The 24029-nt window shown below is 32.1% G+C and overlaps 2 protein-coding genes across 6 annotated transcripts; one reads left to right on the top strand and one right to left on the bottom strand.

Annotated features, from left to right (window-relative positions):
• Positions 1-315: 315 nt before the first annotated feature.
• LOC148622303 (uncharacterized) lies at positions 316-8801 on the bottom strand. 3 transcript variants are annotated; one of them, XM_088572072.1, is made up of 2 exons: positions 8781-8801; positions 316-5541 (listed from the first exon to the last, which is right to left on the bottom strand). In XM_088572072.1, exon 2 carries the CDS (start codon positions 5514-5516, stop codon positions 4377-4379), a length of 1140 nt encoding a protein of 379 aa, XP_088428198.1. In that variant the 5' UTR covers positions 5517-5541; positions 8781-8801; the 3' UTR covers positions 316-4376. The 3 variants fall into 3 exon arrangements, with proteins under 3 accessions (XP_088428198.1, XP_088428197.1, XP_088428196.1); XM_088572071.1 differs by lacking the exon at positions 8781-8801 and adding an exon at positions 8291-8766; XM_088572070.1 differs by lacking the exon at positions 8781-8801 and adding an exon at positions 6666-6692.
• LOC148622302 (uncharacterized) lies at positions 6717-22471 on the top strand. 3 transcript variants are annotated; one of them, XM_088572069.1, is made up of 6 exons: positions 6717-6762; positions 11072-11331; positions 18520-18615; positions 19478-19584; positions 21927-22066; positions 22293-22471. In XM_088572069.1, the coding sequence occupies exons 2-6, from the start codon at positions 11080-11082 to the stop codon at positions 22427-22429; spliced, it is 732 nt and encodes a 243-aa protein (XP_088428195.1). In that variant the 5' UTR covers positions 6717-6762; positions 11072-11079; the 3' UTR covers positions 22430-22471. The 3 variants fall into 3 exon arrangements, with proteins under 3 accessions (XP_088428195.1, XP_088428193.1, XP_088428194.1); XM_088572067.1 differs by lacking the exons at positions 6717-6762; positions 11072-11331 and adding exons at positions 12701-13271; positions 14273-15196; XM_088572068.1 differs by lacking the exons at positions 6717-6762; positions 11072-11331 and adding exons at positions 13342-13529; positions 14273-15196.
• Positions 22472-24029: the final 1558 nt, after the last annotated feature.

Here is a 24029-nt window from a genome sequence, read left to right as displayed (position 1 = left end):
ATTATTTTCTACATTTCAATCAGGAAATAACGCATGGCACGCAATTTCAATTTCCAATACGTTTTCTTTTCGAACGCCACTAAGTTATAAGTATTTGGCCAATTGGGAAACAGAATTGCGACCAGGTGACTTGCGTTTTGGAAGAGCGTCTTGAAGGTCAAAAAGTGAAAAGCGAAACTATACCAACTGCGTCGGAAAAAAATGCACGTTCATCAAACTTCATTTGGCATTTATTTTACGTACCTTGGATCTGATACTTCAAATATCTCAATACTGATATTTCATATACAGTAAAAAAATAAAAACAAGTGCCTATGAAAATTCCTCATTTCTATTCTCTGTCACAAATACAGTAAACTACTGTAGTACCAAGACACAAGAGGCCCCCAGGAGCCTGAAATGCTCACCTTGTTAAAGTGCCTTTTATGGACAATTACACTAACAAGGAGTTGCCCAAAAGTTTTGACTAAAAAAAGACTTATTACAGGGATCATTTTATCAATTAAAAGTTTCTTTCTACCTACTATAGATTTCAAAATATCTGCTGAAAACTTCTAAAAACATCTTTTTTCACCTTTCAATGACTCCAACAAGAAGTTGTTTGAAATCTTTGATCCAAAGCAGACTTTTGTAGGCTTTGTTATAAAGATCATTTCAGCAAATTGAAAGTTTCTTTCTATATATCATAGTTTTCAAGATGTTGGCTAAAAACTGTAAAAAAACATATTTTTTTTTGCATTTTAAAGGCAACAAGGATTCATCCAACATCTTTGATCCAATGCAGACTTTTGTAGGCCTCATCATCAGGATCATTTCCGCAATTTAAAGAATTTTGCTAAAACTAACGGTTTTGAAGATATATGAGAAGAACTTCTGTCTAACCCTTATGTTTTATTTTTAGTAAAAGGGCCATTTTTGGATAGATAAAAAATCAACACATCATTTCTATGCACAATATCCTAAGTAACATTCACATCAAGTTTTGTACTAATGGTGAAGTAGATTAAAAGGAAAAGATTTTGAAAGAAATAACATTAAAAATAGTAAAAAAAAAAAAAAAAAACGTCAAAAAAAAGGGAAATTACTCCAATATCAGTTCAGGTCTCACTAACCACTTCTAACGTTTCCATTACTTTACATGTTAAAAAAGTAATTTTCAAAGTCTCACTGTGAATTCCTAGGACAAATGACATCTTCAAGTTGCATACTGTTGCAAAGCTTGGAAAATAAGGCTTCCAAAATCATTATGCTAATGGTACGATGATAGTAGAAATTCTTCACAAAATTTACTTGAATAAATAATACTGAAAATCCACATTTTTACCTGTTCTGCTAACTGACAGCATGGAGGCAAATTACTCACACATGTAAACAATATTCATACACTTTTGTAGTTAATTACATATATGATTTTAAAGTACACATTCTCAGCTTCATTTTGACTACTTTTAATCATAATACACACAAATAATGCACTTACAATGCATATGTCTAGGTTCAGTGTGTTTTTGGTACTACATAGAGAGGTGGCCATTTGACCCGGAAGTGGTTAGTGAGACCTTGAAAACATTTTGTGAGTTTTTGTTTTCTTTTTTTACATTTTATGAAAGCTTGGGGTATTGTGAGTCTAATAAGACCAAAACTATCAAAATCAGACATAGGACTACAAAGAAATGGTCATTTTTATATCATGCCCCTCAGTGATATTTTCCCTAAATTACTGAAAAATTACAATTTTAACTAACTTGTCACACCAAAGTGATACCTATGATAATTCAAGAAGTTGTAATAGCAAATATCATTTATCATTATGAAAAGAACAGATTTCAACAATTTATATCATACCTATTTTATTACTGTGTGATTCTAAGTCTGTGCTGTGTGACTATTTGAGTACTTTGAATATCCCAAGCAGTGACGTTGTGTATTTCATGGATGACGTCAAGTTATGAGTCACTGTTACTGATAAAAATCTTGTTGCTATGTTGTTTTTTAAAATACCTTGCACAATGCACCTCTTAAAATATAGCCAGATTACCAATATCACTATACTGATTTTATGGGAAAATGGAAATAATGACCAGGAAAGGCAATTTTCCTCAAATTATGCATTTCTCTGAAATATGCCATAATTTAGCTTATGGTCTCACTAACCACTTCTAACGTATCCATTACTTTACATGTTAAAAAAGTAATTTTCAAAGTTTAACTGTGAATTCCCAGGACAAATGACATCTTAAAGTTGCATACCGTTGCGAAGCTTGGAAAATAAGGCTTCCAAAATCATTATGCTAATGGTACGATGATGGTAGAAATTCTTCACAAAATTTACTTGAATAAATAATACTGAAAATCCACATTTTTACCTGTTCTGCTAACTGACAGGATGGAGGCAAATTACTAACACATGTAAACAATATTCAAACACTTTTGTAGTTAATTACATATATGATTTTAAAGTACACATTCTCAGCTTCATTTTGACTACTTTTAATCATAATACACACAAATAATGCACTTACAATGCATATGTCTAGGTTCAGTGTGTTTTTGGTACTACATAGAGAGGTGGCCATTTGACCCGGAAGTGGTTAGTGAGACCTTGAAAACATTTTATGAGTTTTTGTTTTTCTTTTTTTACATTTTATGAAAGCTTGGGGTATTGTGAGTCTAATAAGACCAAAACTATCAAAATCAGACATAGGACTACAAAGAAATGGTCATTTTTATATCATGCCCCTCAGTGATATTTTCCCTAAATTACTGAAAAATTACAATTTTAACTAACTTGTCACACCAAAGTGATACCTATGATAATTCAAGAAGTTGTAATAGCAAATATCATTTATCATTATGAAAAGAACAGATTTCAACAATTTATATCATACCTATTTTATTACTGTGTGATTCTAAGTCTGTGCTGTGTGACTATTTGAGTACTTTGAATATCCCAAGCAGTGACGTTGTGTATTTCATGGATGACGTCAAGTTATGAGTCACTGTTACTGATAAAAATCTTGTTGCTATGTTGTTTTTTAAAATACCTTGCACAATGCACCTCTTAAAATATAGCCAGATTACCAATATCACTATACTGATTTTATGGGAAAATGGAAATAATGACCAGGAAAGACAATTTTCCTCAAATTATGCATTTCTCTGAAATATGCCATAATTTAGCTTATGGTCTCACTAACCACTTCTAACGTATCCATTACTTTACATGTTAAAAAAGTAATTTTCAAAGTTTAACTGTGAATTCCCAGGACAAATGACATCTTAAAGTTGCATACCGTTGCGAAGCTTGGAAAATAAGGCTTCCAAAATCATTATGCTAATGGTACGATGATGGTAGAAATTCTTCACAAAATTTACTTGAATAAATAATACTGAAAATCCACATTTTTACCTGTTCTGCTAACTGACAGGATGGAGGCAAATTACTCACACATGTAAACAATATTCAAACACTTTTGTAGTTATTTACATATATGATTTTAAAGTACACATTCTCAGCTTCATTTTGACTACTTTAAATCATAATACACACAAATAATGCACTTACAAAGCGTATGTGTAGGTTCAGTGTGTTTTCGGTACTACATAGAAGGGTGGCCATTTGACCCGGAAGTGGTTAGTGAGACCTCATAAATTTTCATGGAAATTTGTATACAGGTAGATCCCAGCATGCAAAGCACTTGTCAGAATTTGGCGAAACCTTACAGTTTTTGAGATATTTGCTAAAAGCTACTGACGATTTTTGAAAGAAAAACATTAAAAAGAGCAAAATAAAATGTTGAAAACGGGCAAAAACTTAATATCAAATAAGGCTTCACAGATTAAAAAGAATATTAGACCACAGATGGATTTCATCATGCTGAACACTCTTGCCCCATGTAAGAATTAGGGTAAACTTAATGGTTTTGGAGATATGTGCGAAAAACTTCTGTCTGACCCCTATGTTCTATTTTTTTTCAATGGATCAAATATCCTCAAATAAGTGCTATGCAGAATACCCCAAGGAACATTTACACCAAATTTAGTTCTTATTGCTATAGTAGTTTCAGAGGAGAAAAGTTTAGAAAAATTGTCAACGACGAAGACGGAGATGACATAGGCCAAGTGATGGCAATGGCTCACAGTTAGGCCAGCTGATTTAAAAATAAACAATTGTGGCCGAAACAAAAATATCAAACCAAAACTTACTTCTTTTTATGACAAAACACCTTGTCTTAATATATCTCTAAAACTAAGAACAATGATGACATGGTAGTTGTACTGTGCTTACAGAACATCTAAAATAAAGAAAAAGTACTTTGAAGAAATGAAAAAATTGATAAAGTTTAAATAAATATATCTAACTGAAGTTTCCTGTATTATTTCAGTTCTGGAAAACAGAGATACTGTTTTAATTGATCTGGTAATGGGAGTTCTTGAACTTTCCTTGACACTCCAAATTCTAACTGACATCTTATAGTTGTTCGGCACTGTTGTTTCAGAGATGGTGCTGACTTTTGCAACTCATACAACTTAGTCCAAAATGTTTGGTTATCTCTCAACTGATTCAATATATCTACTAGCCTCTCATTATCTTGATCACAAGTCCAAATTTCCTTACTAGTAGAAAATATCAAACCAAGTTTAATTAATGTTTTGAGGATTGTCAAAAACTTATTAAGTATTTTATTGACTGTTCTGTTAACATTAATTTGTAGAGTCAACTCAATTTCAAACAGTCTTGAGATGGGTCTACAGTTTAATACTTCCTGCAGTATCTTGTTCCTTTTATATGATGCTGTGGAAAGTCCATACTCTGTATAAATATCATAATACACTTGTTCAAAAGATGATGAAATGACTTGAGATGAAACCATTTCTAAGTCAAGCATTGCCTGGAAGAAGGCCTTCCTTTGATAACCACTCTGTACCTCCACAAATGGATTGGCACCATGATTTAATAAATATTCTGTTATAGTAATAAAATGTTCATCCATTCTACAACGGAATGACAATGATAAATTGATTCCTTCTTGCTTTACTAACTTTTCCGCAATATCTTCTCTGTCCATTAATAGGGCTATCTGTAATGGTGTATTTCCAGTATTGTCAAAAACATTCACATCTGAACCTGATGCTAGTAGTTTATCTACAATATCTAAACTTCCTGCAATAATAGCTTGCATTAAAGGAGTTCTACCTATATCAGTTTTAGACTTTATATCAGCACCATTCTTAAGCAATAATTGAACAATCTGAGAATTTCTGATTTGGCATCCAATATGAAGGGGAGATAATCCTGTTTTTGTTCCTAGATTCACATTACATCCAAGACTGATTAATTCACTAGCTCTTTTCACATTACCTTCAAATATACTATGTACTAAGAGTGATTTGGCATCTTCATCTGTTATGTTAATATTTCCACCACCTTTTACATATTCTTGCAGTAAATGTTCATTTCCACTTTTAAGTGTAGAAAACATGTCTTGTATGTTACTCCTACAATGTCTTGTCATTTACTTTTTAAAAGTTGAAGTAATTCTGAAAAAAAGACCAACAACAGCTTAAAACTGTTTATCTATCAAAATAATACAATGTACATATACAGCTGTATTGCATTTTTTTAGACTTATTGTCAAATATAATCTAAAAGATAATTGTTCATACAAAAGGATGAATTTATGATTTTAAATATCACAGTTTGCAACAATTATATGGTTTTAAATGTATATATCAGTTTTTATATTATAAAATAAATTTCTCATAGTCATTTTTGACTCTTCAAGGGCAATAACTCTAACATCAATCAACAGTTCTTAATGAAAATTTTGGCATATGTCCGTCTCATGTTTTTTTGACCGTTAAAAAATCTCCACACCCAGATTTTTAAACATTCATGCCATGTTAGGTTACAATCCATCATTCTTGCACATGTAGTATCAGAAGAAAAGATTTTCAAAGTTGGAAATGTAAAATTCCAGAAAATTCCATTTCAGGATCCATAATGAAAATTTGTGAACAATATCACTCTCTGCCAGATATTAGCTTAACTGCACTGTTTTTCAGTTATTTTCAAAATTGTGCAATTTGACCCCTATGTTCTACTTTCAGTGAGCTACAAAGTGATGTATCAGATTTGGATTGTAATAAAAAAAGCCAGAAAACAATAATTTGATGAATTTGAAGGCCCATACAATTTTTTTTTTAATACTGAGGAGTATTTCGTGCATAAAAATTCATGTTGGCAGGAATATTAATTATCTTGATGCACTAGTAATCCCTTTTGAGATTTGGCACTGGAGATATTTTTCAATTTGTCCACCGTAAAAATATCTCCAGCACCTAATCCCAAAAAGGATTAGCTGCTATGCATTGAACTTGCTCAATTTTTGTTGGAGTTTCTCTGTGTGAGGTGACCATCTACTTGAGGAATATTCTATGTTATAGATCTTAGTATATTATACATGTACCATTCATTGATTTTTGTTTGGCATTCAAAAAGCCTTAATCTCTTTTGTCAGTTTCAGAGTTTGTCAGTTGTTTCATATTTGCCTATAGTAGGTCCATAATATGTTAATAAAGAATATAAATTTGAAATTTGGTAAGGAATTGAAATGCATTGTTCTATAAGTACATTTGTTCTGAGAGTACAACAGTCACTGTACCTTATGCAAATCCGGATTTGTCAAACCGAACTGCCTTTTATTCTTACGCACTTATATTTACTTCCGGGAGCCGTGTTCAGAAAGTCAAATTATATTGGTAAATTTATATGGTTTTAAGCTTTGCTTACGAGAGATGGAGCATTTTTTAGCTCACCTGGATGTAGTCCACAGACTTGAAAATTAAGAAAAATCAGGAAAAATAATTGTCAGTTATCAATAAATACAGATGATACAAATTCAAATTATTAGCAATGAACTGCACCTACAATGCTACATCTCTTAAAATGAATTTATTCTATATAATACAAGAAAGGGAGAGGTTGAGTGGGTAGTTTTAAATTACTAATTAATTAATCAATGAAAATTGAAGATTTAATACTAATAGTCAATATAAATAAAGATATCATTGAACTAAATTGGAATGGTCTATTAGTAGAGGATACAGTATTAGGGTATTTTATTGATTATCTGCAACTAATCATTCTAATCAAGCATAAAAATTTTAGAATCCTCAGTTTTGGGATTTGGTGCTGTAGATATTTTTTTTGGTTTTGACCATGAAGATATTCTCATACCCTGGTCAAAACAAAAAAAAATTCTCCTTCACCGAATCTCAGAAGGTATTAATTCTTTTAATACAGTTATGATATGCTGTTTTAGGGGTTATTCCCAACCTGATCTTGACGTTATCAGAGGCATGTTTTAAATCTGACGTTTATGCCTCACTAATGTCGACAGGAGGTGAACAGCAAACTATGAACTAGCCTCCTAACACAGCATGTTATTTTGACCAGGTTGTTCTACTGTACATTTGTATTTACCTGTTGTCAGCACTATAACCAACTTGCCAATTTGTTAACCCCTAGCACAGCTGATGAAAGATGGCTACATACCTTACCAATTTTACAAAAATAACATACTGTGTTTTTGTATTGTTATTTGTTATTTCTAAATCAGGAGCAAACATCAAAATTTCCTCAGACCCAACAACCTTCCTCTTCCTTTAATTGGATATCATTGATATGAAAAGTTTTCAGTTGGAGTAAACAATTGGATTTTTTGTTGGAGGAGACATTCTCATTTGATAGTAAATTTCAATATAGAAAGACTCAGTTATAAAGTACCGTATATAACTATAAATACACAATTTATTGATCAACCCAGTATTTCCTCAAAACACATTATCAAACTGCAGTACTGTTTTCCTGCCTAGCATGCCTGATTTAATAGTCATGTTTTAGTTCACCTATTTTGTCATGTCGAGCCATATCTTAAATTTTTTTTAATAACCAGTATCGTAGAACCCCCTGAAGAAGACTGCATATTATAATTATGGTATCAGCCGTGAATCACAAATCTGACACTGATATGAAAGATTTGACTTTAGTAGTAGAGATTAAGCTTTCCAGTTGAACTTGAATTGATGCTCACGGTTTTTTTTAAGTCTTGATTTGATCATTGTTGTTCTCTTTATACTCTCCTTATATGTTATTGTAACCATTGTATTGTCATGTTCACTCTGTACAATTCCCCCTCTGGGCTACTGATTTGTGAGTAAAGTATTTGTATCCTAGTATCTTTAACGAATAATTTCATGTTTGTGGCATGTTGGATTTTTAGCTCACCTGGATGAAGGCAATGTGAGCTATTGCCATCATTTGGTGTCTGTCATCATCCGTTGTCTATAACAATTTTTCAAAACTCTTCTTTTGACACTACTTGACCAATTATAACCAAACTTGGTATGAATGTTACTTGGGGTATCCTGCATAGAACTGGTATGGACATTTTTTATCTGTTGAAAACTTGGCTGCCAGTACTAAAAAAAGAACATAGGGGTCAGACAAAAGTTTTTCGCATATATATATCCAAAACCGTTAGATTTAGCCAAATTCTGACAAGGCCAGAAGTGTTCATCATGATGAGATCTATCTGTAGTCAAATTTTTTGTTTTGTTGATAATATGAACATGAAATGATGATAATGAAAAATGGGGTAGGACACAAGGATAGTAGGGTTGACAAATTTCGATTGCCACTGGAAATAGGAAGAGAAGGCAGGGTCGGGCAATTCAGTCTCCTGCAGCAGAGCGCAAACGTTCGTACTATCAAATACCACAGTAGGGTTCTTTCATGTGCAAGGAACATGGCATCTTCCCCAACACGCTGAAAAATAAAAAAATGACTGTTTGTTGCAGTTTTCAGCCAATATCTTGAAAATTATATTAGAAAAATAATTCAATTGATGAAATCTCTATGATAAAATCTAGAAAAATCTTTGTTGGGTCAAAATTGTTGGACAACTCCTTGCTACAGTTATTGGCCTTGAAAGGCAAAACTTGAATCAGGTGAGGGATTTGGGCTCTTGAGAGCTTCTTGTCTTTTCTCAGTTTGGTCAAGTCTTTGTCTTTGGATTGTTGAATCTGATTTCCATTCTTGATTTTGCTGCAACACTTATGGTGAAATAAAACCAGTTTTTGAATCAGCAAAAAAAATGAAAGATTAAAAAGTCCACCAGAAAGAATTTAGACCTTTTACACATATTTTGTTAGAAAAAAAGAGACTAAGGAGATATACATGTATGTTCCCTTCGTTATGATACACTAGGACATATAATAACAATATTTATCATGCATCTATTCTAAGGATGATAGGGTAAGGATGTTTTTGACTATCCATATAATTTGTATTTAAACTTCATTGACTTATCATGTTATTATGTTTTCCCCTCTTTTCACATATTTTCAAGCTGGAAAATGGTACCTATTCCAGCAGCACGTCCTATCACCTTATATAATATAGGAAGGTGGCCCCGAGTTATGTAAACTTTTTCGAAAATCTCCTCTGAAACTACTGGACAGATTGTAACCAAACTTTGCTTAAATGTGTTTTAGGGTATCTTTAATAAACCATTTGTGGGGACATATTATATCTGGCCAAATCATGGCTGCTGTTACTAAAAATAGAACATAAGAGTCAAAATGCAGAATTTTGCAAATAACTCAAAAACAGTTGGATTTGGCTAAAATCTGGCTGGAGATAAAATAGTTCAGCTTGATGGGATTGACCCATGCCAAAGCAATCTAAGTTTGTGGATTTTTGATCTGGCAAAAACACATTGCCACTGTTACTTAAGATAGACTATATGGGTCAAATTGAAGATACTGTACAGTAATGTCAGATTTAGCTAAAATCTGATATATATTAAATTGATCAGTCTGGTGAGATGGACCTATGGCCCATTTAATTTTGTAGAGTGGTCCCGACTTGGTGAATATATTTTGAAGTGAAAGTAAATGGTTGTAAGGCTTTGTGTTCTTGTTTTTTTTTTTGTTTTTTGTTTTTTTTGTTTTTTTCATTTTACTTCTTTCAAAAACCATCACCTGCAAAACAACTGGACAGAATTCAATGAAAGTTGATATGTTTGTTCCTTACCTTGTAGGTATGATCATTGGAATTTTTATCCATGGTAAACACAGTTGCTTTTACAAAAAAAAACTGTTGCTTATCAAGCCAGATGAGCAATGGAGGCTCTCTAGAGCATATAGTTAACCAATTATTAAAAGGGATGGTTAAGGCCTTATAAAACTAGTTTTACCCCTCCACAGATTTCATGTGCCTGTCCATAGTCAAGAGATGTTGGTCATCAATGTGTCTGTGTTGTTATTTTTTTAGTTTTATTTTGAAAAATGATGATCATTCTGTTAATGTGGATTTCCTTATTTTTGTTGTCACAGTCTTTCAGAGCTTACTTTAAGGTGTGTTTAAACTTGTTGAAGACCTTTTGCTGATCTCTGAAAGTATTTACTATTTTTGATATACATGTAGGTTATATACTGGTGCATTTATTCATTGTGAATCACTGTTTCTGCTCTTTTTCCCACTAAATTACAAGAAAATAGATGTTGTTTTAAGGAACTGCATTGTAGTCTTAGTCTTGCAGCCACAGTAAAAGTATTAATGGCACTTTACAGAATGGCTACATAAATAAGATGTCAGTGTATTCATTAGATAAAATGAAAAATTTTGTATAGGCTAAGGGTAATCAAGGGAACCAAGGTGTTAGCGGTAATCAAAAGAATGTAATCCAGGGACAAAGACCAGATATGGAAAACAGACATACACAACAAAGAACATAAAGTAACTAAAATCATACATACAAAGTAACAAAAGTAAATGAGCAACTCGGACTCTACTAAAAACTGGGAGCATGGACCAGGTGCACCGGTAGGGTAAGCATCCTCTGCTTTTCTAGAAACACCCGCAAATAATAATACAAAATAATACAAATAATACAAAGCTTGGAAGAATATTTATGACTTCTATACCCACCAACCCATGGTAATAGTGAAACATACATTTTTCATGTACTAATGTAATTTACTAATGCATTACTTTTTCTTTCAGAAAAAAAAATGAGATTGACAAATCATCTCTTAGGTTATTTTCAAAAATATGTTGAATATGAAATGCGAAGGACTACTGGTGTTGATGTAAAAAAGCCATTTTATGGTTGGGTACGCATTGGGAAAAAGAGATGGAAATACAGTCATCACCACCCTTTATCAATGACTGCTATTTTAGAGAATAATGTCGAGAAGAAACCATATCCACCAAGAATGTATTTAGAACCTATTCGAGAATGGAAAATATTTAGGGGTGATAGGGTAAGTACACATATTGGCACTTGATTCTAGTTTTGTTAAATCAAAACTCTATCTCTACAAATAAGGTGACATGACTGTTCCCTTCAAGTGTTAATTTTACTGTTCAAAATTTCATTTTGAAAAGATGAAAGCTCACAATAAGCGGCAATTAATCCTGTACAAAAGTCAGAAAGTCAAAAATGACACCAACCTGCAGTTTTCAGGGCTACAGTTTTGTCATCAACCTGTTTACCTGTTAATTTAATACAGAATAGAAAAGAATAGAATATTTTTAAAAGATCGAATTATGGCCCTCACGGGGCAAAGACAAAACAATTATAATTTTACATAAATAGAACATACCACAAAATACAATAGTGATTAGAATAAACAGACATTGACAATTTAGAAGTTTCACCAGTGTCCAGTATAGGTTGATAAATATAATATCTAATTTATACATGGTCAGGGTAACATGTAAATATTAGCATTACATCAGGTGGGTGGAGGGTAGTTTTTTTTAAATATGGAATAGTAAAATAAAAGAGTTGCAAATTAAAATTTTGATATCCGTAGTAATGCACATACATATATATAACAAGGAATAATAGGTGCACCTATGAAATTATAAATTGTTTTATCAAGATGCAAGAGTATCAAGGGTAGATACTTCAAGATCTAAAATGGTCAGAAAGAAATGTACATGAAAATTAAATTTTTCATATATTTTTTTAATTTTGCTTAATCAATCCAACCAAAATATATAGGACCTCCTCGTACCTTGTGCATTATAGCAAGGTAGAGTATTGCCATAATTCAGAGGGTACCAAGGGTAGATACTGAAGGACTTTTTGGTTTAGGCACTGCTACTTGCATAAACTATGGCAGCAGAGGTTTTCACTTGAGAATCTTGTTTAATTATCATACCTATTCCTCGCTGTCACTATTTTGAGTTAATTCATTTTTAGAAATAAAACAGGAAAGATGTAACAAAATTTGCACATCTTTGCAGCATATCAGCAATTTAAGTTTATCTATCTTGTTCAGATTTTGCTATTACATTTAATTCATACATGTGTTTTCTATCTTCACAATGAGAAGGACATCAAAAGAGGAAGTGGATTTTGTCCTCCACTTAACCCAATGTGCACTTCAAGCATAATATGTCATGGCTTGGAACACCTATATATCTGCCTTGTTCTATCATAAGCTTATTTGAAGATACACACAGTTGGGTTTTCTTTTTTTTCTGTCTGAAATTTTGTCTAGAAATATGAGGTATTTTTGCAGCTCAAAATTAATTTTGAATAGTGCATAAATTCTTAATTTTCTTTCAGAACTTTTTCTAAATCTTTATACCATTGTTTCTAATACCCAGTAGTGAGAAAGAATATGTTGATTTAAAGGTTTTGTTTAGAGCTAAATTGGCCAAACATGAAGGATTTGATATCCATCTTTGAAGTTTTGAGTAATTGTTTGATAGAACCATACTGAAAAGGCAGTTTGTCATTTTTTAACTTTTTTAATAGTTAAATAAGCATCATTGAGCAATGGAAATGAAGTGCCAAGATTTTCAAGTCTGTACCAGAACAAAAATTATTGGATCAAAATTTAAATTGACTTAGGCAAAATTCAATATGTAAAGTAAGGACTATGTGCATGTTAATTAAGTGAAACAGGTGCGCGGAACATATATTTGGGTGTAAATTTCCTTTGCACCGGTATTTCCATCGGCAATCGGCAAACACGTATGGAATGAGAAAACAAATCATCTGTTGTTAATTATGATGTGCATATGCAAGAAATAAATGACAATTATGCTGTTCAGACACAGTCTTCGTCGTTTGGTATTTACCATAGATGATTTGCAACGATCCTTGAAAGCTGTGAGAAGTTTCACAAGTCCAGGAATTTTACCATCAAAAGGCCCGTTGCTTTATGAACGAGATTCATACTTGAAGGTAGGTTAAATGCCCGGTAAATATTACTGATAATATTGTGCCAGTCAATTCATAACTGAAAACATTTTTCTGACGGGTTTCAAAACTGCGGTGTCGTGGAAAATAATGTTGGTTACGCTAGTGCGCCTATGACCCGACCCAGATGTAAACTGCTAAACTGTGTAAACAATATGTTGTGTATTCAACATAATGTTTATTTTGAATTAGTTTTATCTACATCTTATAGACAAACACATTTCTAATTTATCAAATTTGCAAGTAAGTTATTTTTAACTTAGTGACTCAGAAACTTACATTACTTTTGACAAAAGTTTTGTTGGCATTGTTTGCTTTATCATATTAATTACCTTATCCCCAAATGGTACTTTTTTATTCAATGAAAAAAAATGGGTCACAGCTGTTGATCTACATATATGTGATTTACCCTGCTTCAGATGCTACAAAAGCTAATTTTGATCTATGCTATAAGTTGTGCTTGTATTCAACAAGTTTTCACAAGTTTGAATATGTATTTTTGTATGTAATAAAAGGCTACTGGAATTGGAGGGGGGCAAAGTAGGTGTATATTGTATTGTACATGAATTCCTGTCTCTTTAGAAGATAATGAAGAGCTTAGTTATGCAGGCCATATATACTATGCACTCACCCCATTTTTTGGGGTGAGGTTCGTGTTGTTTGTCTCTGTCAGTTTATTCACAATTTTTTCATAATGCATGTTAGGGTAGTAAAAAAAGATTTGATTAATACAAGTTCATCAAATTTGCTCTTTAGGATTATGATGTTTCTTGAATTAATTACATGTACAAGTTAATCTTCACTTCGAAAAAATGGCTAACAATGGTCATGTATAAACAATGAACTCCTATATGGTTCATGTATTAATCATTGTACATTAATCCCCAAATATACATATATTACTGTCTGCTTGACTTAAAAGTTAAAAATGACATTTAATACATAGATTATACATGTTAATTGTGACATGTTTTTACATTTTTTAGGGTTTAAGTGTAAAAATGGCCACTGATATTCAAGCTCCTGAAGGTGTTTTACTTGGACTTGGAAATCCATTGTTGGACATTACCATAACTGCTGATCAAGGATTCCTAGACAAATATGGATTACAATCTAATGATGCTATTATTGCTACAGATGATCATAAACCTATGTTTGAAGAAATGGTTACCAAATTTGAACCGCTGTATCAGGCAGGAGGTGCAACTCAGAACAGCATTCGTGTGGCTCAGTGGCTGTTGCAGAAACCGAAAGCTACCTCTTTTATTGGTGGTGCAGGCAGGGACAAATTTTTAGATATTTTACTGAAATCTGCTGAAAAAGTAGGGGTAAATGTTAAATTTGACATTCATGACGAATTTCCTACTGGAAAATGTGGAGCTATTATCACAGGTGAAGATCGTTCCCTTGTAACTGAACTTGGTGCAGCAAATTATTTTAATGCACAGTTTCTAAATGAGCCTGAGATAAAAACACTTATCAATAAAGCAAAGATCTTTTATATTGGAGGATTTATGGTACCTGTAAGTTGTGATGGAGTTCTACATTTAGCAAAACATGCAGCTGAAAATAACAAGGTTGTTGTTATGAATTTGCATGCCAAATTTCTATGCAAGTATTTTGCAGATCCTGAACTCAATCTAATGCAGTATGTGGATGTTCTTTTTGGAAACGGTGATGAAGCATTGAAATTTGGTGAAAAATGTGGTTTTGAAACATGTGATGTTAAAGAAATAGCTTTAAATGCTCAGGCACTGCCAAAACTTAACGAGAAACGAAAAAGAACCATAGTTTTTACTCAGGGAAAAGATCCAACAATTCTTGGACATGATGGCCAAGTGAATGAATATTCAATAACACCAGTGCAGAAAGATCTGATCAAGGATACAAATGGATGTGGTGATGCTTTTGTAGGTGGATTTTTATCTCAGCTTGCTCAGAATAAATCCTTGGACATGTGTATGAAATGTGGTTTTTATGCTTCTCAGGTTGTAATACAGCATTATGGGTGTAATTATCCAGACCACCCAGACTTTGAGTGATCCATCATTTAGTGCCTTAATTTATTTTTACACAGCATTAATTTGCCATAATGCATTGTATTTTCTTCTTAATTAAGCTGATAATCATGAATGCATTAATTTAATAAAACAATATTAATTTTATGAATTGATCCATGTATCAAAAAGTGCCTAAATTATCTGTTTCATATACAGTACATCCACATATATAATGGTCATATGGGTAGGAGGAACCAATGATAAGGACCAGAATGTTCTTTTTTCACTGGTTGTAAATCTTAAGAGACTAACAAAGGTTACAAAGGGAGATAATTTATGAATAATACAAGGTAGTAAAGATAAATAAATATGCTATAACTTGAGGTTTTACATGTAAAAGTATATGTTCTGAAGTGTGTAATTTTTACTCTCCTGAACTATTTTTTATGTACATATACATGATGTGCATAGGAATACTGTAAGTACTGCCAAATTTGTTGACTAAACACAACCGGGAACATAAAAAAGCTACAAACAAAAATATACCACAAAAAAATCTAAAAAGAACCCTTAGGAGCAAGCAGCACTTATTGCACTATTAAGATAATTGTATGATAGTTTCAAAGGGGGATAATTCATTTTTTTTTATGAGGTCTCACTAACCATTTCCCGGTCAAATGGCCACCCCTATGTAGTACCAAAAACACATTGAACCTAGACCTATGCATTGTAAATGCATTATTTGTGTGTATTCTGATTAAAAGTAGTCAAAATAAAGTGAGAATATGTACTTTGAAATCATATATGTAATTTACTACAAAAGTGTATGAATATTATTTACATGTGTGAGTAATTTGCCTCCATGCTGTCAGTTAGCAGAAAAGGTAAACGTTGATTTTCAGTATTTTTTATTCAAGTAAATTTTGTGAAGAATTTCTATGGACATCCTACCATTAGAGTAATGATTTTGAAAGCCTTATTTTCCAAGCTTTGTAATGGTATGCAACTTTAAGGTATCATTTGTCCTGGGAATTAACAGTGAAGCATTGAAAATTACTTAATTAACATGTAAAGTAATGGAAACGTTAAAAGTGGTTAGTGAGACCTGAACCATGTTGGCAGTATCACCCATTTCTGGCATTAGTAAGGTCAGTTACAAACTTTCTAGTTGTACATTGTTCATGAATTATCTAGAACCATTTTTGACAATAAATTTTTGATTAGTCTCTATTTTTGTCTTCCTGTCTTTTTGATAGTTGTTGAAGGGTCTCTACTTGCATGCTGTAACCAAGTACATCATTCATGTACAATGTATCATTTATTTCCCACATCATGAGTTATCATTACTGAGAAATGTACACGTACACAATTTATCTTTCTGTGAGCTTTTTACTTTTGCAAATTAGCTCAGATCTATAAAACAGACATTTCTCTAATTGTTATACCCCACGCAACAAAGTTACAGGAGTATAATTTTTTTTTACCTGTTCATCAGTCGCAGCTTCTAGTTACCTGGATAGCACCTCCAATTTTGACGGAGTTTTTTCATTTTTTGGTAAATGATTAGTAGCAATAAAATCTTGGATTGGATTGATTTTCATGAAAAATCAGTCAAGGGGACCATATTTTTGGGATGGGGTCTTAAAAAAAAATTTGATGATTTAGGTTTGTTGTCTGAGTAGTGCCTCTATATTTTTATGGATTTCAGACATTTGTGAATGACTGTTAGCAATAAAAACTTGAATGAAATTGATTTCACAGCAATCAATTAAGGATGATCACTTCTTATTTTGGTATAGGGAATTCAATTTTTTCAAAAGAGTACAAATGTGTGCGCATGGGGAATTGCGAGCATGATCACTATTAAGGTTCGTTAATTATACAAATGTGTAAAGGTGTAAATTTTTACAGTAAGAATTTACAACTATTCACCTTTGTACATTACAGAACCTACATGTAGTGTAGACCAGACATCTTGACTACTATATAGTAAAAAGTTTTGTAGGAGATACATCACATGGTTTGTGAGTTGAATGATTCTATATTAGCTTTATCGTATCATAGATGGAAATTTTGTGGTTTAATAGCAGTATACATATTTTTGACACTCTGGTATGGGCAAATTTCTATTTTGCAATGATGTATGAATTCAGCCTTAACCAATTACATGTATGTATATGTACAATGTACATGTAATGTAACAATGTTTCATCATCATGAGATTAACACAACTGTTTATTTTGTTGATTACTGTTTGGTGAAGAAAATTGATGAATGAGTTGCCCACTGTCAGTAAATACTGAGCAGTGATGATAATTGACAAGAAAATAGAGATGCTACATGTATCTATCACCACTAATTAGTCTCATGTTAGTAAAGAAGGGGGTTATTTGTAAGAGAAAACATTTCTTAATGAAATTGAAATTTCTGAAAATGTTATAGTTGTTTATATAATAAAATATTGGGAAAAAAACCCAAGGAAACAAAATGGTTGAATAAAAAAAATCTTGTAAATTTTTAAGGTCAGATTTATTTCTGTTTACCATAGCCCTAATGCTTAAAAAGACTGAGGTGGTTGGTAGGTAGTAAATGTTTTTCCATCTAATCATTACTGAACTTAAGTTGTCAAAAGTTTTATAAAGATGTGTATTACATGAATACTGTCATTACTAATTTTTTGTTGTTGTTTATGTTGTATCATGTATCAATAAGATCAAAACAACTCTTGAAGTGGCAGAAAAAACGTAGGCAATACTCCACCAGTAAAAACTTTTCAGTAGATTTTTTTTTATTGGTTATGGCAATTGAACTAGTTTTTAATTTTGGCTTTATTTAGCATAGTTAAATAAATATAAATGAAAATTATGCATAATTTTATGTGACTTCAAAAACTTTTTGGAATAGTATTTTATTACCTCATTTTTGTGTCATTTCTTGTAAGACCCCTTTTCGTAGGGGCATTGGATTGTTTAAGGTTAAACTTCCAAATGTTTGCTGGTTCACTTAATTCAATCAAAATTATATTGAAGTACAAGTACAATTTGATTAATTTTAACATTCCTTTGAAAATCTATTGCTGAACCTGTTTCAAAATTAATACCAACATAATTTCAATATCAATTTTGATTTTTTTTTCAATTTTCAAAAGTTCAAATTAAAATACTATAGTGTATTTCAGTCGGATAGCAAACTCATTCAAAATGGAATTTAGCAGTTTGCATATGTATCTACAGGTTCAAGTTTTAGTTGGAAGGGATGCTGGAAAGCAAGGAATAGTTAACTTTATAATCAAGGAAAGAAACTGGTGCTTTGTTGAAGGACTGCATTGTGTAAGTGTATTTATATCGTAGCCAAATAAAGTTCAGGAAATGCTTTGTCTGTTTGTCTGTCCACATTTCTTGTAAGCACAACTTCTACAAAAATTCTTTTAAAGGATTTTAATTAAATTTATAGGAAGGTTGGGCATCATATGTAGATGTGCATGAAAAAATATAATAATTTTTCAGAGAACTCCAAATGGAGATGATCCAACTTAAAGGTTTTGCATGTTAAAACCCCTTAAAGTACAGCTCTTTCTTAACTTATCTTGGGGTTCTGATAAAACCCCTTAAAGCTCAGCTCTTTCTTAACTTCTCTAGGGGTTCTGATGAAATTATATGGGGAGGTTTGATGTCATATGTAGATTGGCATGACGGAACATAAATATTTTCAGAGGACTCCAATAAAATAATCCAACCTGAAGTTTAATATTTAACTCCATTTGAAGCTTGGAATATTTTCTGTGTGAGCTTTAAGTATGTTTAGTTCTTTTTATTTTGTGTGATACATAGTTACAATTCTGTTTATTTGCTGAGTTATAATGATGCAGGCTACTTGCGGCCAATTTTCTTCTAAACATCCACAAAGATTGCACAAATTGTAGATTCCACAAAACCTTATAGAGTGACTGGAAAATATCAGTGATATTATATAATTGAAATTTGTATGTTTTTTTTTCCAACCATTTTGACTCTGTTCTTAGCACTTTCCTAGATTTGATCATATACATTATATTTTTAAAACAACATCCATTTACCTGTACTGTAGGAAAAATGTTTTTTTCAGAACAGCATACAAGGTACATGTTGTAATTGAAATTAATAAGCTACAGGATTTAAAAGTTTTATAAACTTAGATAACATTACATTGCAGAATTATAGCCAGGTGGACAAATCTAAAGACCATCCTGGTATGATGAAGGTTGATGAAAAACCATTACTAGTCACAACAGAGGTCACTCTGGTTGATCCTAGTGATAAGTATGTTTCTGAAAGTTTCTAACATACATTACAGTGTATTAATATCGTAATTTATGCCACTTATAACCTGAATATGCAGAAGATGAAATGTAAATTGAAGAAAATAATCATTGAGCAATATAGAGCATTTCTGCTACATAAAGTGTCCTTTGATGCAAATATTTTAGTGATCTCAGTTTTGATCCTTGATTTTGATACAGAGCTAAAAATATTTCTCATTCTCTACTAATACCACTCTTGGATGGTATGCAAATAAATACAGAAACATACAAGAACAAAAAATAAGGGTGGGTGGCATATAATGGTTTCAAAATTGTAATTTTTGAATAAATGTTTATTAAAAAAAAGGATTAAAATAATAACAAACAACAATCTGATATACCACTAGTTAAATTTTTATAACCCATTGAATTTGTAGTGCTTTCTTTGTAAATATCTATGAATTATCCCGCTTTACATCATAGTGCTGTTGTGCTTTCTTTGTGAACAAAAATATCTTAAAAGAGCAGAACGGTATAAGTCTTGTACTTAGTATAACAAGTAAACTAAGCAAAAATTTAAAATAATTAATATGCTTTTACAGAGGCTTTCCCTCTACAACAAAAACATCTTGCAAAGAATATTAACAAATTATTGACCTGACATAAGTTATCTTCCCTACATATAATGCACACATAGTGAAAAAAATATCTCAGATGGAAAAGCAAAAATATCAGAAAACTTAACATTGTGTCGTTCACAAAAAGAACTGTTGAAATTAATATTTCCATGTGAGAAACGTATATATACAATGTTTGGTATTGGGCTGTTTTCCGATTTGTTATTTTTAGCTTTGGAAACCACAATTTGATTTCATATGCAAGCAGTGTGAGTGTGCTTTAAAATGAGGCTATCTTATACAGAGTTTTATAAAAAAATAGAGACTTTACAACTGAACATGTGGTCATGAGTTAAGGTGGCCACAAAAAGTTTTGATTTTTTGGGGGTTTTGGCTCAATTCTCGGCCTCAAGCAACAGCAGAATAAGTGCTTCATTTCACCTGCTTTCTATAGAATAATGATGTCTCTCACCACTCCCACAACCCCATATACTGACCACTTCTGGTTTTAGGCCAATCTGAAGCCAAAAATAGCAAACAATCCTTATTTTTTCTCATGAGTGTCCTCTGTGGACCCCTGACCTTCAACTTATGACTGTAATGAACAATTTTTGGCTTAAATGACCATCAGAGGGAACAAGCTTTGGAAAAATTGCACTTTGGACACTGTCTTACCCCTAGTGAGCCCACATCCAGTGAAAAATGACAAAAAATTGCCAGAATGACCATTTTCAGGCAACAGACCCATTTCCCCCACACACGTGATGTTACAACATTTGTACAGCATACCAAAATATTCAATGTTTATATTATTTGTATTGTTGTTCCCCTGTCACAACTTGGAAAGGGACAAAGAATACTAGTGTTCATGCAGCTGTACATCACACCTAACTTAGTGAACACAACTCATAATCTGCTCAACAGATTTTTTTCAAATTTTGTAGGATTGTTAGTTGCCATATGTAGTTGATCATATTGCAGCGCAAGTTTTATTTGAAAAATTTTACATGGGTTATGGGACTTTGTTGGCTACACTATCACTGGGGTAAAGCAGATGACCGTATTGGCTGTTACGGTCATCCCAAGATGGAGGATGGAAATTCGGGTAAAAAAAAATTTTTCTTTAATAAAGTTGTTTATTCAAGTTATTCAACAAGATAGATATGACAAATAGATAGTCATTCATCAATCATTGAATTGCAGAAGCATATGGATAAAATGTATGATTAATGAGAAATTATGTGGGGAAAAATAACGACAGGATGACCGTAACAAAGAATTTCTTTTTCTAAGGATGACCGTAACGTGCATCAAGAGATATCAGTAACGAGAAATAGTTCGTGATCAGAGTTGGCAATTTACCATAATGATATATGTTGAATTGCAAAGATTTCACAGAATAATGTTAAATTGATTTACTTAATAATTCATTCCAAATGGCTTCTCCTACAAGCGATGTTATTAGCATTAAAGAAAATTATTCTTACCTGAATTTCCATCAACGGCTGTTACGGTCATCTGCTTTACCCCAGTGACTATAATATTAAAATGTGGATGCAACTAATTTGGGACCATTGTACAGATTTTATCAAAATTTTGCGGGATAGTTTCCTTTGACTTTTTACTGCAGCTAATATTAGAAACTATTTAACTAAGGACAAACAGTTAATTTTACCATATATAAATGTGTATTGGTCTATTTATGACCTGTACAACTTTTTGACTTCCTCATTTCACTCTACAGTGAACCAACTGATGTTGAGTGGCGCTACACAGAAGACAGTAAGAGGGTTAGAGTGTCAGTAAGGACAGGACGTGTAATACCTTTACCTAGATTAGCAAATGATTACCATGAAGATTTTACACAGATAAGTTCTTACAAAGGTAAAACAATAATAACATTATATATATATTCCATCAAAATAATAGATGAAATAGAAGATTTGAGGGAAAGAAGTAATACATTTAAAATTTTACCATAGCTTTTACCTAAATGAACACAGTTCAAATTAATTGAATCTAGTGGACTTGAATTTTATTCAAATTTATTCGGAATCTTTCATGACTTATCAGTAATGTATGCAGTACATATTTTTAATTTTTTTTGTAGCTGGTGATAAAGACACCCCTAAAGAAGTACTAACAAAAGTGACATTTAAGCCATCATTACAGAGTTTTGAGGATGAAATTTTTGAAAAAATGAACATAAAAGACGATAGAAAATATGCAGAGACATATTGGTATTGACAACAACTTTGATTTAGTTAATAAATGCTTTTACTAAACTGATATTATACTACATTTAATTTAGAGATGTGACCTGCACAGAGTTCTAAAAGATCAAATGGAAAAAAAATACTGTGGTTTCATTTAATTTCATGGGTATAAAGAATTAAAAGAAAAAAACAAATGAATTATTGTAAATTTCTTCAAATTTTCTTTTAATAGCAGATATGTATTTCTCAACACCAACAATTGAGACGGGCAAAATTATGATTACGAAAAGTTACATATTTCATAAATCTGTTAGTAGTTTTCATTTCCCTCATTAGAAGTTGTAGATAATTCAATAAGCGTTTGATTGAAAAATGTAACGTCTTCGTTGAATGGAGATGGTAAAACACAGAGTTTACCAAATGCTACTTTTACAACAACCATAACATGCGGGAAGATGGTAAAAATCTGAGAATAATGAACTCCAATGACATTTATGGCTAAACTCAGGTAGCTCCAATGCTATTAAGCTCTAATAAACTATTGACTTTAGCCAAATTCTGATTGGGTAAAAGTGTTCAGCATGATTAGATCTATCTGTGGTCAAATTTTGGTGAATATCTGTTTAGCCATGTAGGAGTTATTGCTCTTTTTGAGCATTTTTTGGCTGTTTTTAATGAAATTACTTTAAAAAAAATCTTCTCATTTGACACTAATAGACCGATTAAAACCAAACTTGGTATGAATGTTTCTTAGGATATTCTGCACAGAACTTATGTGGGGATTTTTTAATCCCTCGAAAAACATGGCTTCCATTACTAAAAAAATATATCATAGGGTCATACATGTTTGCCATCACTTGGCATCCGTCATCGTCATTAACAATTTTTCAAAACTTCTCCTCTGAAACTACTTAACCAATTGGAACCAAACTTGGTATGAATGTTCCTTGGGGTATCCTGCATAGAACTGATGTGGGGATTTTTAATCTGTTGAAAAACATGGCCGGTGTTACTAAAAATAGAACATAGGGGTCAGACAGTAGTTTTTCGCATATATCTTCAAAACAGTTAGATTTAGCCAAATTCTGACATGGTATTTAAGTGTTCTGCATAATGAGATCTATCTGCGGTCAAATTTTCATTTTAATCTGTTCGGCCATGTTGGAGTTATTGCCCTTTTTTGACGTTTTAAAAATCTTCTCCTCTGAAACTACTGGACTGACAGGTTTTAAACTTGGCATGATTGTTCCTTAGGGTGGTCTGCACAAAATGACCATTGGGATTTTTGATCCATGGAAAAACATGGCCGCTGTTACTAAAAATAGAACATAGGGGTCAGATTGCAGTTTTTTGCAAATAACTCAAAAACCGTTGCCTTTAGAAAATTTCCTGCACGGATAATATTGTTCAGCAACATGAGATGGACCTATGCCAAAATTTTCCAAACAATTGGTCAACTGATGTAGGATTTATGGCCCCTGAAACATTTTTTTTGCATTTTGCGCATGTGCAACTTTGAAAATCTTCTCAAAATCAATTGCACAGAATTCAATGAAAGTTGGCATTTATGTTCCTTAGGGTATCCCACACAAAATGACCATGGGATTCGTTGATTCATGAAAAAACATGGC

Source organism: Perna viridis, chromosome 3, assembly GCF_037379345.1.
Source record: "Perna viridis isolate PV_CMFRI_1.1 ecotype Kerala chromosome 3, ASM3737934v1, whole genome shotgun sequence".
NCBI classification, from domain to species: domain Eukaryota; kingdom Metazoa; phylum Mollusca; class Bivalvia; order Mytilida; family Mytilidae; genus Perna; species Perna viridis.
Note: the sequence above shows the minus strand (reverse complement) of the source record. Positions and strands in the feature narration are given on the sequence as shown.

Excerpts from the sequence above, each read along its gene's own strand:
- LOC148622303 (XM_088572072.1), bottom strand. The coding sequence starts at position 5,516 with ATGACAAGACATTGTAGGAGTAACATACAAGACATGTTTTCTACACTT.
- LOC148622302 (XM_088572067.1), top strand. The coding sequence starts at position 13,119 with ATGACAATTATGCTGTTCAGACACAGTCTTCGTCGTTTGGTATTTACC. Across the intron at positions 19,585-21,926 it reads CTGGTTGATCCTAGTGATAA|TGAACCAACTGATGTTGAGT; the intron begins GTATGTTTCTGA and ends TTCACTCTACAG. Across the intron at positions 22,067-22,292 it reads ACAGATAAGTTCTTACAAAG|CTGGTGATAAAGACACCCCT; the intron begins GTAAAACAATAA and ends TTTTTTTTGTAG.